This window comes from Lepidochelys kempii, chromosome 7, assembly GCF_965140265.1.
Source record: "Lepidochelys kempii isolate rLepKem1 chromosome 7, rLepKem1.hap2, whole genome shotgun sequence".
NCBI lineage: Eukaryota > Metazoa > Chordata > Testudines > Cheloniidae > Lepidochelys > Lepidochelys kempii.
In genome coordinates, this window is record NC_133262.1 from 34360530 (window position 1) to 34373399 (window position 12870).

Below are 12870 nucleotides of genomic sequence, written 5' to 3' on the forward strand. Positions count from 1 at the left end.
CTGCTTTCCACAACCAGAGTTGATTGATAAAACTCATCTTGTAACTACAATGACTCAGCAGACTCCAATGAAAGCATTTCTCATGAAGGGTCTGGAAGGCTGAACTCATATGTTTAAAAAAAAAAAGTCTATTTAAATAACCAAATTCATATTATAACATCAATCTTTTTGTTGTTACCTTTGTTTTAAAAAAAAATTACATTAGGCCCCACAGATGTCCAGTCAGGGTGGAGCCCAAGGTCCGGGTCCATACCCATATAATCTCTCTGAGCCAGCCATCACCTTGGAAGCAGGTGGGAAGTGTCTTTCTGAGCAGAACAACTACAGTAACATTCCTCATGAAGGAAAACATACTCCATTGTATGAACGGTCCTCTCCAATAAACCCAGCTCAGAGTGGGAGCCCCAATCATGTGGATTCAACCTATTTTCCTGCTTCTTCTACATCATCTTCCTCTGACAATGATGAAGGCAATGGAGGTGCTGTGAAGTAAGTAATGGATGAGATAATTTCAGTAACACCTTACATATTTTGAAATACTTATTCATGAGCAGAACCTTTTTCAATATCCTGTGAGTACAGGTTACTGACAGAAAAGTTGTACTTTGCTGGGTCACTGTGGCTGCCAACACATCTATGTACTCTAGCCATTTTTCTAAAAAGCAAAAAAAACAAAACAAAAAACCCCACACTACCAGCAAGTTTTTTTTACCCTACGCTTTTTCATTGTTCCCTAAGAAGAAGAATGATGCATTGTGAGATCTTGATAAATGAGAACCTCCTCTCTTCAACTCCACAGTGGAAAAACACTCCACAGCATTATTTATTAGAGTTCTAATAGATAAAAATATAAAACCTGCTCAACTTGCAGTTTTTGCACTTTTATAACTTTGGGAAAATGTAGTCATGCAGTGAAGTTTAGTGTTTATGCAAGGATTAACAATTCTAGAAAGTGACTGATGGCCCTCATCAACAGAACAGATACAGCACAGAGAGTAGCGCTAAAAACTTCCTTGTTCTGCCCTACCATTCTGCCTTACCCCTTTCTTGGAGTGAAAAGGTAATTCAGAATAATTCATACGTTCAGGTTTATACTAGATCGTTGGTTCTCATCTGGGCCGCGAGCAGGTTTCAAGGGGTCCGTCAAGCAGGGCCAGCATCAGACTCACTGCGGCCCAGGGCAGAAAGCTGAAGCTCCACTGCATAGGGCTGAAGCCTGAGGCTGTGCGCCCCACCATCTGGGACCGAAGCCTGAGCAGCTTAGCTTCATGGGGCCCCAAACAATTGCCCTGTTTGCTACCCCCTAACACTGGCCCTGGCTTTTATATGCAGAACATCAGTTGTTGTGCCACAGGTGGGCTGTGGAGGTTTTATAGCATGGGCGGGGGGAGCCTCAGAAAGAAAAAGGTAGAGAACCACTGTACTAGATCATATGTCCATTTTGGTAAGAGAGTTGTGGAGTATTTGTCATTACTGCTTACTGATTTCCAACAGGAGATTTGATGGGGGACTATCTGCATGTAACCTTAAATAGATGTAGACCTGTTGAGTGCACCATGGCACATGACCCTACTCAGCCCTGGTCTACACTATGAGTTTAGGTCGAATTTACAGCATTAGATTGATTTAACCCTGCACCCGTCCACATAACGAAGCCATTTTTGTCGACTTAATGGGCTCTTAAAATCGATTTCTGTACTCCTCCCCGAGGAGGGGATTAGCACTGAAATCGACATCGCTGGGTTGAATTTGGGTTAGTGTGGACGCAATTCAACAGTATTGGCCTCCGGGAGCTATCCCACAGTGCTCCATTGTGACCGCTCTGGATAGCACTCTCAACTCGGATTCACTAGTCAGGTAGACAGGAAAAGCCCTGGGAACTTTTGAATTTCATTTCCTGTTTGGCCAGCGTGGCAAGCTGATCAGCACAGGTGACCGTGCAGATCTCAACAGCAGAGGTGACCATGGAGTCCCAGAATCGCAAAAGAGCTCCAGCATGGACCCAGTGGGAGGTACTGGATCTGATCGCTGTGTGGGGAGACGAATCAGAACTCCGTTCCAAAAGACGAAATGCCAAAATGTTTGAAAAAATCTCCAAGGGCATGAAGGACAGAGGCTATAACAAGGACCCACAGCAGTACTGTATGAAACTTAAGGAGCTCAGGCAAACCTACCAAAAAACCCAAGAGGCAAACGCCCACTCGGGGTCAGAGCCCCAGACATGCCGCTTCTATGATGAGCTGCATGCCATTCTAAGGGGTGCCCCTACAACTACCCCACACCTGTACATGGACTCCTGCAAGGGAGTCTCATGCAACAGGGATGAGGATTTTGGGGATGAGGAGGACGATAGTGCACACCAGGCAAATGGAGAAACCGTTCTCCCCGACAGCCAGGAACTGTTTATCACCCTGGAGACAGTACCCTCCCAACCCAGGCTCCCGGACCTTGAAGGCGGAGAAGGCACCTCTGGTGAGTGTACCTTTGTAAATATAATACACAGTTTAAAAGCAAGCGTGTTTAATGATTAATTTGCCCTGAAGACTTGGGATGCATTCACGGCCAGTACAGCTACTGGAAAAGTCTGTTAACATGTCTGGGGATGGAGTGGAAATCCTCCAGGGACATCTCAATGAAACCTTTGCAAAAGGTTTCTGGGGAGGGCAGCCTTATTACGTTCTCCATGGTAGGACAGTTTACCACGGTAGGCCAGTAGCACATAGTCTGGAATCATTGCATAAGAAAGCATGGCAGCATGTGGTCCCGGTGTTTGTAATCAACCACCCTCCTCCCCAGGTTCCATAGCCTTCTCACCCAGACACCCAAGAACGCATGGGGGGGGAAGGGGGGAGGCTCTGGGCACGCAACCACTCCACCCCAGAGGACTGCCTAAGGAACAGAACGTTGGCATTCAATAAGTTTTGAAGGGCAGTGTGGCCTTGTCCTCCCCCACCCCACCTGGTGCTTCCCTCCTCCCACACCCCTCCCGGGCTACCTTGGCAGTTACCCCCCTGTTTGTGTGACAAATTAATAAAGAATGCATGAATTTGAAACAACAATGACTTGATTGCCTCTGCAAGCGGTGATCGAAGGGGAGAGCGGAGGGCGGTTGGCTTACAGGGAAGTAGAATGAGCCAAGGGGGCGGATTTTCATCGAGGAGAAACAAACAGACCTGTCACACCATAGCCTGGTCAGCCATGAAATTGGTTTTCAAAGCTTCTCTGATGCACAGCGCGCCCTGCTATGTTCTTCTAACCACCCTGGTGTCTGGCTGCGTGTAATCAGCGGCCAGGCGATTTGCCTCAACTTCCCACCCAGCCATAAACGTCTCCTCCTTACTCTCACAGATATTGTGGAGCACACATCAAGCAGTAATTACAATGGGAATATTGGTTTCACTGAGGTCTAACCGAGTCAGTAAACTGCTCCAGTGCCCTTTTAAATGTTCAAATGCACATTCTGCCACCATTCTGCACTTGCTCAGCCTATAGTTGAACAGCTCCTGACTACTGTCCAGGGTGCCTGTATACGGCTTCATGAGCCAGGGCATTAAAAGGTAGGCTGGGTCCCCAAGGATAACTATAGGCATTTCAACATCCCCAACGGTTATTTTCTGGTCTGGAAAGTAAGTCCCTTCCTGCAGCTTTTGAAACAGACCAGAGTTCCTGAAGATGCGAGCGTCATGTACCTTTCCCGGCCATCCCACGTTGATGTTGGTGAAACGTCCCTTGTGATCCACCAGTGGTTGCAGCACCATTGAAAAGTACCCCTTTTGGTTTATGTACTGGCTGCCCTGGTGGTCCGGTCCCAAGATAGGGATATGGGTTCCGTCTATCGCCCCACCCCAGTTAGGGAATCTCATTGCAGCAAAGCCATCCACTGTGACCTGCACGTTTCCCAGAGTCACTACCCTTGATAGCAGCAGCTCAGTGATTGCATTGGCTACTTTGGATCACTGCAGCCTCCACAGTAGATTTGCCCACTACAAATTGATTCCCAGCTGACAGGTAGCTGTCTGGCATTGCAAGCTTCCAGAGGGCTATTGCCACTTCTTGTGAACTGTGTGGGCTGCTCTCATCTTGGTATTCTTGCCCTTTAGGGCAGGGGAAAGCAAGTCACAAAGTTCCATGAAAGTGCCCTTATGCATGGGAAAGTTTCGCAGCCATTGGGAATCGTCCCAGACCCACAACACTGTGCGGTCCCACCAGTGCTTGTTTCCTGGGCCTAGGATTGGCGTTCCATGGCATGAGCCTGCCCCATTGCTACCAGGATGGCCAAATTACTGGGGCCCGTGCTTTGAGAGAAGTCTGTGTTCATGTCCTCGTCGCTCTCATCACCGTGCTGCCATCGCCTCCTTGCCTGGTTTTGCAGGTTCTGGTTCTGCATGATAATGCGCAAGGTGTTTACAATGCTCGTAACTGCCGCGGTGATCTGAGCTGGCTCCATGCTTGCCATGGTATGGCGTCTGCAGGGGAGCAGAGTTGTAGGTGGTTGGATGACCAGTTTTGCAGACCTACTGCACTGTCTGCTGCCAGGGCACAACAGCTGAGTGGCTGCACGCTTGCTGTGGTATGGCGAGACAAGAGCAGCATTGCAGTGGAAGCAGCCCTGCGAGACCACCAGGAGAGCAGAATGGCAGCGAAAGTGGTCGTTTGATGACAACAGTTTGCAGACCTACTGCACTGTCTGCTGAAAGCAGTATGGCGCCTGCATGGAAAAAGGGCACAAAATGATTGTCTGCCGTTGCTTTCACGGCGGGAGGGGTGACTGATGACAGCACCCAAAGCTACCCGCGACAATGTTTTTGCCCCATCAGACATTGGGAGCTTAACCCAGAATTCCAATGGCGGCGGAGACTGCAGGAACTGTGGGATAGCTACGCACAGTGCAAGGCTTTGGAAGTCGGTACTGTGGACGCACTCTGCCGACTCTTCACTCCGCCGACTTAATGCGCTTCGTGGGGACACACACAATCGACTGTATACAATTGCTTTCTAAAAATCCACTTCTATAAATTCGACCTAATTTCATAGTGTAGACATACCCTCAGTCTAAAGATGCCTTTAGAAGTTCAGATCTGTGTTGCTAAGTGCACAATTGTGAATGCATCTCTTCATGGCAGTAAATTCTGAGAATGTCTGCAATTAATGGCAAGAACTCTAAATTTTATTTTTTGTGGTGTAGTTGGCACACACTGGGGATATGTAAACCACATTATGCTTTCTTTGCTTAATGAATTATGTACAATTACTGAATTATCCACAATTAAAATTTTCAATTTATAAAATTGGTACATCTATGTTAACAAGATACATACACTAGACATTTTTTTTTTTTTTTTTAGTTTTTCAAAATAATGCTATTTTATGCAGTACATTCTGAACGAATTTAGAAATTGGCGTCAAGACAATATCACTGATATCACTGTGTTTAGAGACAGTCTCTTAAGTGGGAAGCTAATTGGTAAATTGACAGACATTGGAACTTGATTCAGGATGTTTTCTAGGTTAATAGAAGATAAGGTGATCAGTAACAGCATGGATTTGTCAAGAACAAATGATGTCAAATCAACCTATAGCTTTCTTTGACAGGGTAACAAGCCTTGTGGAGAGGGGGGAAGCAATAGATATCTTTAGAAAAGCTTTTGGAAGGTTGTGGGAGCTCCGTCATTGAAGGTTTTTTAGGAGCAGGTAAAGGATGGTTGAGATAATATTTAGTCCTTGTATTATAAAGGAATCTTAAGTTTTTTTTTTTTTTTAAATTACAATCCAAACATTAATAAATATGGGAATTTTATACTGCTTTCTAGACACTCCTGTATATTGGCATTTCTAATTTATGTGGTGTCTTTTAAAATTAGAGCATTCACTGACAAAAATTCTCATTGACTATTAATAAAGCTGTTAAGATGCATCTTACGTTTTGCACTAAATACTGTAGTTTTTCTTTTTGTGTATTTATTCAGCCATGTCAGTGGGAACAAAATGAGTTGGGAAAAAACAAGAACCCAGTCAGAAAACCAAGCACATGGAGACCCAGGAGACCAAACAAAGGTAGTATCTTAAGTTCCAAACCTCCACATTTATTGCTACAGCCTTACAAGCATATGGTAAAACTTTCAAAAGCACCTGTAAGAACTTAAAAAAAAAAAAAAAAAGAAAAAAAAGAGGCAAACTGTAATTACAGTGAGAAATGGCTTAAAATATGTTATATGCATACAAAATTGTACACTCAGTAGACTATCTTACCCTGTCGTTCTTGGATATTTTTGCACATTTCGTATACATGATAATATACTGGGTTGATTTCAGAAAGAATACCTTTAGTAGTCTTAATGTAGCATCTACAGGATATTTGTTATCTGTTGAGAGCAGTTCCATTATGGATGTTTGAAGGTAGGGCATAAATGCACAACTCAGAGCTGTGTAGTCATTATTATCAATTTATGTATGAGAATTCAAAGATGGAAAAAATACTATTACTTACCAGTTAGAGATTCTACTTTTACAAATGGCTGGGATGAATTTCACAATGAATAGTGAAATAGTTCTATGAGTTTGAATGGGACTATTCAAAGTAAAGTACTACTTAATGTAAGGATGGTACAGTTAATACCTTAAGAATTCAACATTGATTTAAAATTGAGCTAGTAAAAAGCAAATTCCAAAACGATGTCAATGTGAAGGACATCATGCCAGACATGCCAAGTTTCAACTACATTTCAGTGAAAATGCACACGTTTTATACCTCCAGTATAAACCCAAGTTATAATAGAGATGAAGGCTAGCCATTAATTTATTCTCAGGCAAAAAATATAATAAAAATAAAGCCAAACCAAAGTCTGGAGTTATGGTGGAAAGACCCTATTTTCTTAGCTATAAATCCTTATGAGAATGTGTTAGTTCCCCTCCTCCCCCCAAAAAAATAAAATAAAAGTTCTTAATCTGGAAATTCCAGTCAGATAACACCTTGGGTCTGTCCCTATAGTGCTAACCTGATAACAGCTAGAAACAGACCTCACCCATCCATACTTATCCCTGCAAGCCACTCCTGATGTGATAGCAATCTGCATGTGGACCATTCACAATTTGCAATTTTGGCCATAAAGCCATACAGTTTGCAAAGTATGCAGAAAACTGGTGTGTAGATAATCAAATGGACACGTATATAATAATATCGATGTACATTTTAAAGTGTATACTTCGTGTTTCTGTGATAACCGTTTTAAATGTGTAATTGCTTCCTTACCCACCCTTAAACCAGTTAAAAGCAATTGTATTTGTTAAGCACTATAGAAAAAGCCAAGTCTGGAGTTTGTAGGTATATTTATTTCACAGAGAGGTAGCCAAAATATTGGAAAAATCTTTGAAAGGTGAAAATATATTTTTAAAGTCTAGTTCCTCTGAAACTTTGTGTGTGTTCAAACTTTCCAGAAGAGTTTCACATTGGAATCAGATGTGGTATGTGAAGTTTAAGGTAGATCATTTAGGGAGTTCAAAATCTGGCCTGTAACAGAAAGCTAGCACCAACCCTGATGATGATAATTCCTTTCTCTTATCCTTTGTTTCATATAGTTAAATTGCAAGCTGTTGGAGTGAGGACTGTCTCGCTATGCATTTGTACAGTGCCTGGGACAATGGGCTTTACATCTCAGTTAGGCCTTTTAGTTATACAGTAATACAAATAAATACGAACAATAATACTCCTCCCAACTGTGGAGATACTAGTGGTCTCTTGGATACTATTTTGTTGTGTGCAGTGCTGGGTGCATTATGTAGGTGGATTGATTTAAATCACTGATTTTAATCATGTATTGCAATTGTACTTTTTAGTTATTTTCCTGAGAGAGGTTGGTAACCATTAAAACATATTGGCTTGCAACTAAATATAGCCTGTATGCTTAATTTGGTGCTGCTTTTTGGTAACCAGGAGGACATATTATGTCTATACACATTTATTTAAGCAACTCTGTAGCTTAATTTACATGTATTCAGATTCTTAATTTTTACATTGCTTACTATGTTAGAAAATGGGGAATGACACATTTCTTATTTATTAGATTAATTTTTTACTTGTGATGTTTGTCAAGCTCTACCTGGATGGAGATTCATATTCAGTTAAAAATGGACAAAACCACATTTTAATATTTGTATTAAATAAAACTACCTTAACTGCTGGACACAGAGGGGAAAAGTGTTTATCAAAAACATGTCTTGCATTTAAAACTGATTCATTAAAAGAGGAAGTATTATCTCTAGGTATTGAATTGAACTGATTATTTCTGGTAACGATGTCATCAAGACTTTAGAACTAGTAGATTTAATCCTTTCACACCTAGTTTTTATTCATAGATGGGGAGAGGAAAATCAACTTTCCTTCTTTTTCTATTTCCAATTGGTTTCTAAACTTTGATCGAACTGGTCATTGAACTGAACTAGCTGAATAAGCTGAAATGAAGAAGATAGTCTCTTCTGCAGGTGCAGAGAGACTACAGCTGTCAAAAGCTGGTTTAATACTTCAACAAACTCTGGTTCCAGTTGTAAGCCGCTGACTTCCACCAGTTCAGTGGTGTTACTTTCTTTGGAACTTATCAGCAAATATGTACTCAATATTTTTGTATTTAATGGAAATGTTTTTAATAAATTCTAAGTTTAGGCGTTAACAGAGGTTGTCAGTGTCAAATTTATTTTTTAAAAAAATCTGTATTTAACTTCAAAAAAATCAGATTTTTAAAATTTTCTAATCCAATTTTTATTCAGCCTGGAAATAATCTAGATAGTGCAACTACATGAGAGTCTTGTGGTGGTACACTTTTTAAACTAGATTTTTCCTCCTTTAATAGCAGCACAGTGTTTTGTAAATTCTTATTTATAGTGCCATTTCAGCATCTTTTAAATTCATTCTTAGAGCCACTAGAATTGGGGATAGGAATCTGTTTACAATAATTACATCTAAATAAAAATATACCATAAATATGACACTTTGGTGCTAAGTGTACTTAGTACTTTTTTCAAGCAATAGCTGTCAGATATAAAATGTTTTGCTATCACAGATTGTTTTGTTCTAACCATTCCTTTTGTATCTAACCTCTGTTTTAAATAAATAAATAAATCTAAATCTGGATTACAAGTGGTATAAAGTAATCTGAAAGGGGTAGTGCCCACTTGAATTTTTTTTGAAATGCCATGTTCTGAGAGAACCCCTTTTTGAATAGTGTGCTTTGACTTCTTTAAAATAAAAAATCCTTAATTTTTTAAATAAGGATTTGTCTGCTTCCCTTTTGATATTTAGAAAGATCTGATGGGTGTACCTGGAATTACCTCAAACATGGTGGGGGCCCTGCACACCTTTCTATGTGTGAAGGGATGCTCACATCTGCAAAACCGTGAAACTGATTAATAATAAAATGCTGTCACAAGCACAAAGTTAACAAACTTTAGTCTTTCAGTTAGAGCAACATAGGAATTACTTGTAATAGTAGTAGTTATCAAATTCAGATGAAAATATGATTTACGGTGTCCTCCTAAATTGAGAGATGACCAGATTGTTGTTAGTGAGATTTTTGTGGGTTTCTCTGCTTTTACTTTTAAGTATCTCTGAAAGCAGTTATCCAAGTACTTTTTCATTGTTGGATAAGTCCAACAGTATGTCACTTTTGGCTGTAAATCATAATATTGAATTGAATTTCTAGTAACAAAATTGAATGCTATACTAGCAACTCTTAACCAGAAGAGGTAGCAAAAATCTTGTGCAGTCCTCTTAACACAAAGAACATAATTTCATTCATAATGGGGAAAAAAACATAGGCCCCTCAAGATCAAATCACCGTATGTGTCTGGTGCTTGTATGTTTCCCCATTTTGTTCAAGAAATGAACAGGGGACGGTTTTGTTTTTATTTTCCTTCCCCCTCCCCCCCTAGTTTTTTTTCCCAGGCTGGAGTTGAAGGCCCTTTGTTTTGCCTTTGCCCAACTAGTCAATAACTCCCCAGAAATGTTTATCAGAGGTTGTTATTCCTATACTGAGAAAATATTAATGTAAAGAGAAATTACTACTTTTTTAATATGATGAACAGTTAAAATTTAAACTGCACAATGACTTGAATATGATATTTTGTTTTTAGTAATGGTTATTTGCAGGGAAACAACATCTAGAGTAACCACAGAATAGGAAGATTTTATTTTCAGCATTCTGTTACGGTTATAATTTTGATTCACTTGTGAATATAAAATCCTAGAAAAGTAGGGTGGAAGGGACCTCAAGAGGTCATCCAGTCCAGCCCCCTGCACTGAGACAGGACCAAGTTATACGTGGACGATCCCTGGCACGTCTTTACCTAAGCTGTTCTTAAAAACCTCCAATGATATGGATTCCATAACCTCCCTTGGCAGCCTATTCCAGAACTTAACTATTTTTATAGTTAGAAAATATTTCCTAATATCCAACCTAAATCTCCCTAGCTGAGTCCATTACTTCATGTCCTGCCTTAAGTGACATTGATTTCAGCCCTCTTTTTAACAGCTCTTAACATATTTGAAGACTTTTATCAGGTTCCCCTTCAGTCCTATTTTCTCAGGACTAAATATGCCCAGTTGTTTTACCTTTCTCCATAGGTCAGGTTTTCTAAACCGTTTATCACTTTTGTTGCTCTCCTCTGGACTCTCTCAAATTTGTCCACATCTTTCTTAAAAGTGTGGTGCTCAGAATTGGACACAGTACTCCAGCTGAGGCCTCACCAGTACCAAGGACAGCAGAGCAATTACCTCCTGAAGTTTACATATGATACTTCTGTTAATACACCCCAGAATGATATTAGCCTTTTTCGCAATTGCATCATGTTGTGGATGTGAGTCAACTGTAACTCCTAGATTCTTTTCAACAGTACTGTCTAGACAATTATTCCTCATTTTGTAGTTGTGTGTTTATTTCTTCCGAAGGCTGTGTCTACACTTGTGGCAGCATTTACAATACATGCACTACACATATAGCTAGGTGTCGCAGTGAAAGGCTCAGGCAGCAGGGAAAAGCTCTGGTAACTCCCTGCTCCAGGAGCCTTTCACTGTGACAGGGAAAGGCTCTGGCAGAAGAGAGGCAGCAAAACACTATACTGCTAAAAATAGTGTCTTGGGGGTTCAGGCATGTAGGGCTCTCTACTCTACCTGCCTAAGCCATGCCTCACTGTCTACACTGCTGTTTGTACCCATGCTAGCTTAGCATGTGTTGTCTGTACTCTACATATGGCTGTAAGTGTAGATGTATCATAAGTGTGGTACTTTACACTGCTCATGTTTGCAGCTTCTGTAGCTGCCTTTGGGTAATCCATTCTACATGTTCACACTTTTATATAGTCAAAAAAAAAATGAATGTTTTCATTTGTTGGACAAGGTGGGTGACGTAATATATTCTATTGGACTGATTTCTGTTGGAGAAAGAGACCGCTATAGCATTTCAAATGTAGACAAGCCAAAGTTTTCAAGCTACACAGAGCTCTTCGTCAGGTCTGGGAAAGGTACTCAGGGCTTGTCCACAATTAAAATGCTACAGTGGCACAGCTGCACTGCTGCTGTGCTTCAGTGTAGACACCACCTATACCAACAGGAGGGGTTCTCCTGTTGGCAAAGGTAATCCACCTCCCCACCAGGAGGTAACTAGGTTTCTTCTGTCAACCTAGCACTGTCGACACAGGGACTTAGAGTGGTAGCCATGTTAGTCTGTATCAGCAAAAACAATGAGGAGTCCTTGTGGCACCTTAGAGACTAACAGATTTATTTGGGCATAAGCTTTTGTGGGCTAGAACCCACTTCATCAGTTATATATCCAGAGGAGGAATATAGATGTACCCCTCTCCTATGACTATGGAGGAGCAGGATCAATGGCCTATTGCAAAGGGGGGCATTTAGGGGTAGTGTATATGGGGTACGGTATATTCTGTTGGGAATGTGTGTAATCCTGCAACATAACACTGGGAGGCGAAATTATGAACTTCTATACACTGCCACCTGGACTATGGTACACCAATGGATCAGTGGACTTAATCGTTGTAAACAATCGAACCAGCACCTACCACCCTATGCATTACCAAGTAGTTGAATTGGTTTAGACAATACCAGATTTCACTGTGGATGTTCAGTGGACACACAATATGTACAAGAGTACACAATGATTACAAGAGCAACTTGCTGCAAGCACCAACAGTTGGACACACTTACAATACACACTACAGGATGGCGCTGACAAAATTTTAACCCTAACAAAGGAGGAGAAGCAGTGGTTTTGGTGTTGGCCAGGATGTTGGACCATACTGCAGTGGTCAGGACTCTGTGTTGCTGTGGATTATCATAGCAGCTGGTGTATTGTTAACTGTATTTGTGTTACGTTGCATATGGAAATGATCACGGGGGGCACAACCCCCTAGAGAACAGCCACTAATTATAACCTATAAGTAATGTGGTAAGCCCTCCCCCTCAGTGTACTAGACAACCACGACCCAACCTTCTCGGGCCCACTGTAATGGGAAGTCTGGAACAATAATTGGAATAAGCGTGGTATGCCCATATGAGAGAAGGTGCACAGCATGGTACTACACAAGGGGCAGTGGGACAGATGGAATACTGACACCTTCCACTCCATGCCTCTGATGAAATGGGTTCTAGCCCACGAAAGCTTATGCCCAAATAAATTTGTTAGTCTCTAAGGTGCCACAAGGACTCTTCGTTGCTTTTACAGGGACTTAAGTCACCTTACCTATATCGCTCGGGTCTGGATGTTTCACACACTTGACCAATGTAGTTAAACAGACTTAATTTTCAAGTGTAGATCAGGCCCCAGAGAGTATGTCTACACAGCAAAGAAAAACCTGAGGCTGGCCCGT

General features: G+C 41.4%; 1 protein-coding gene across 4 annotated transcripts in view; it reads left to right on the top strand.

Moving 5' to 3' along the window:
• The window catches only part of FAM120A (family with sequence similarity 120 member A), a 117732-nt gene that overhangs the window by 42120 nt on the left and 62742 nt on the right, over positions 1 to 12870 (top strand). For all 4 annotated transcript variants that reach the window (XM_073352163.1, XM_073352162.1, XM_073352160.1 and 1 more), the window contains 2 exons: positions 206 to 489; positions 5967 to 6054. In XM_073352163.1, coding sequence (XP_073208264.1) covers positions 206 to 489; positions 5967 to 6054 — 372 coding nt within the window. The remainder of the gene's footprint in view (positions 1 to 205; positions 490 to 5966; positions 6055 to 12870) is intronic.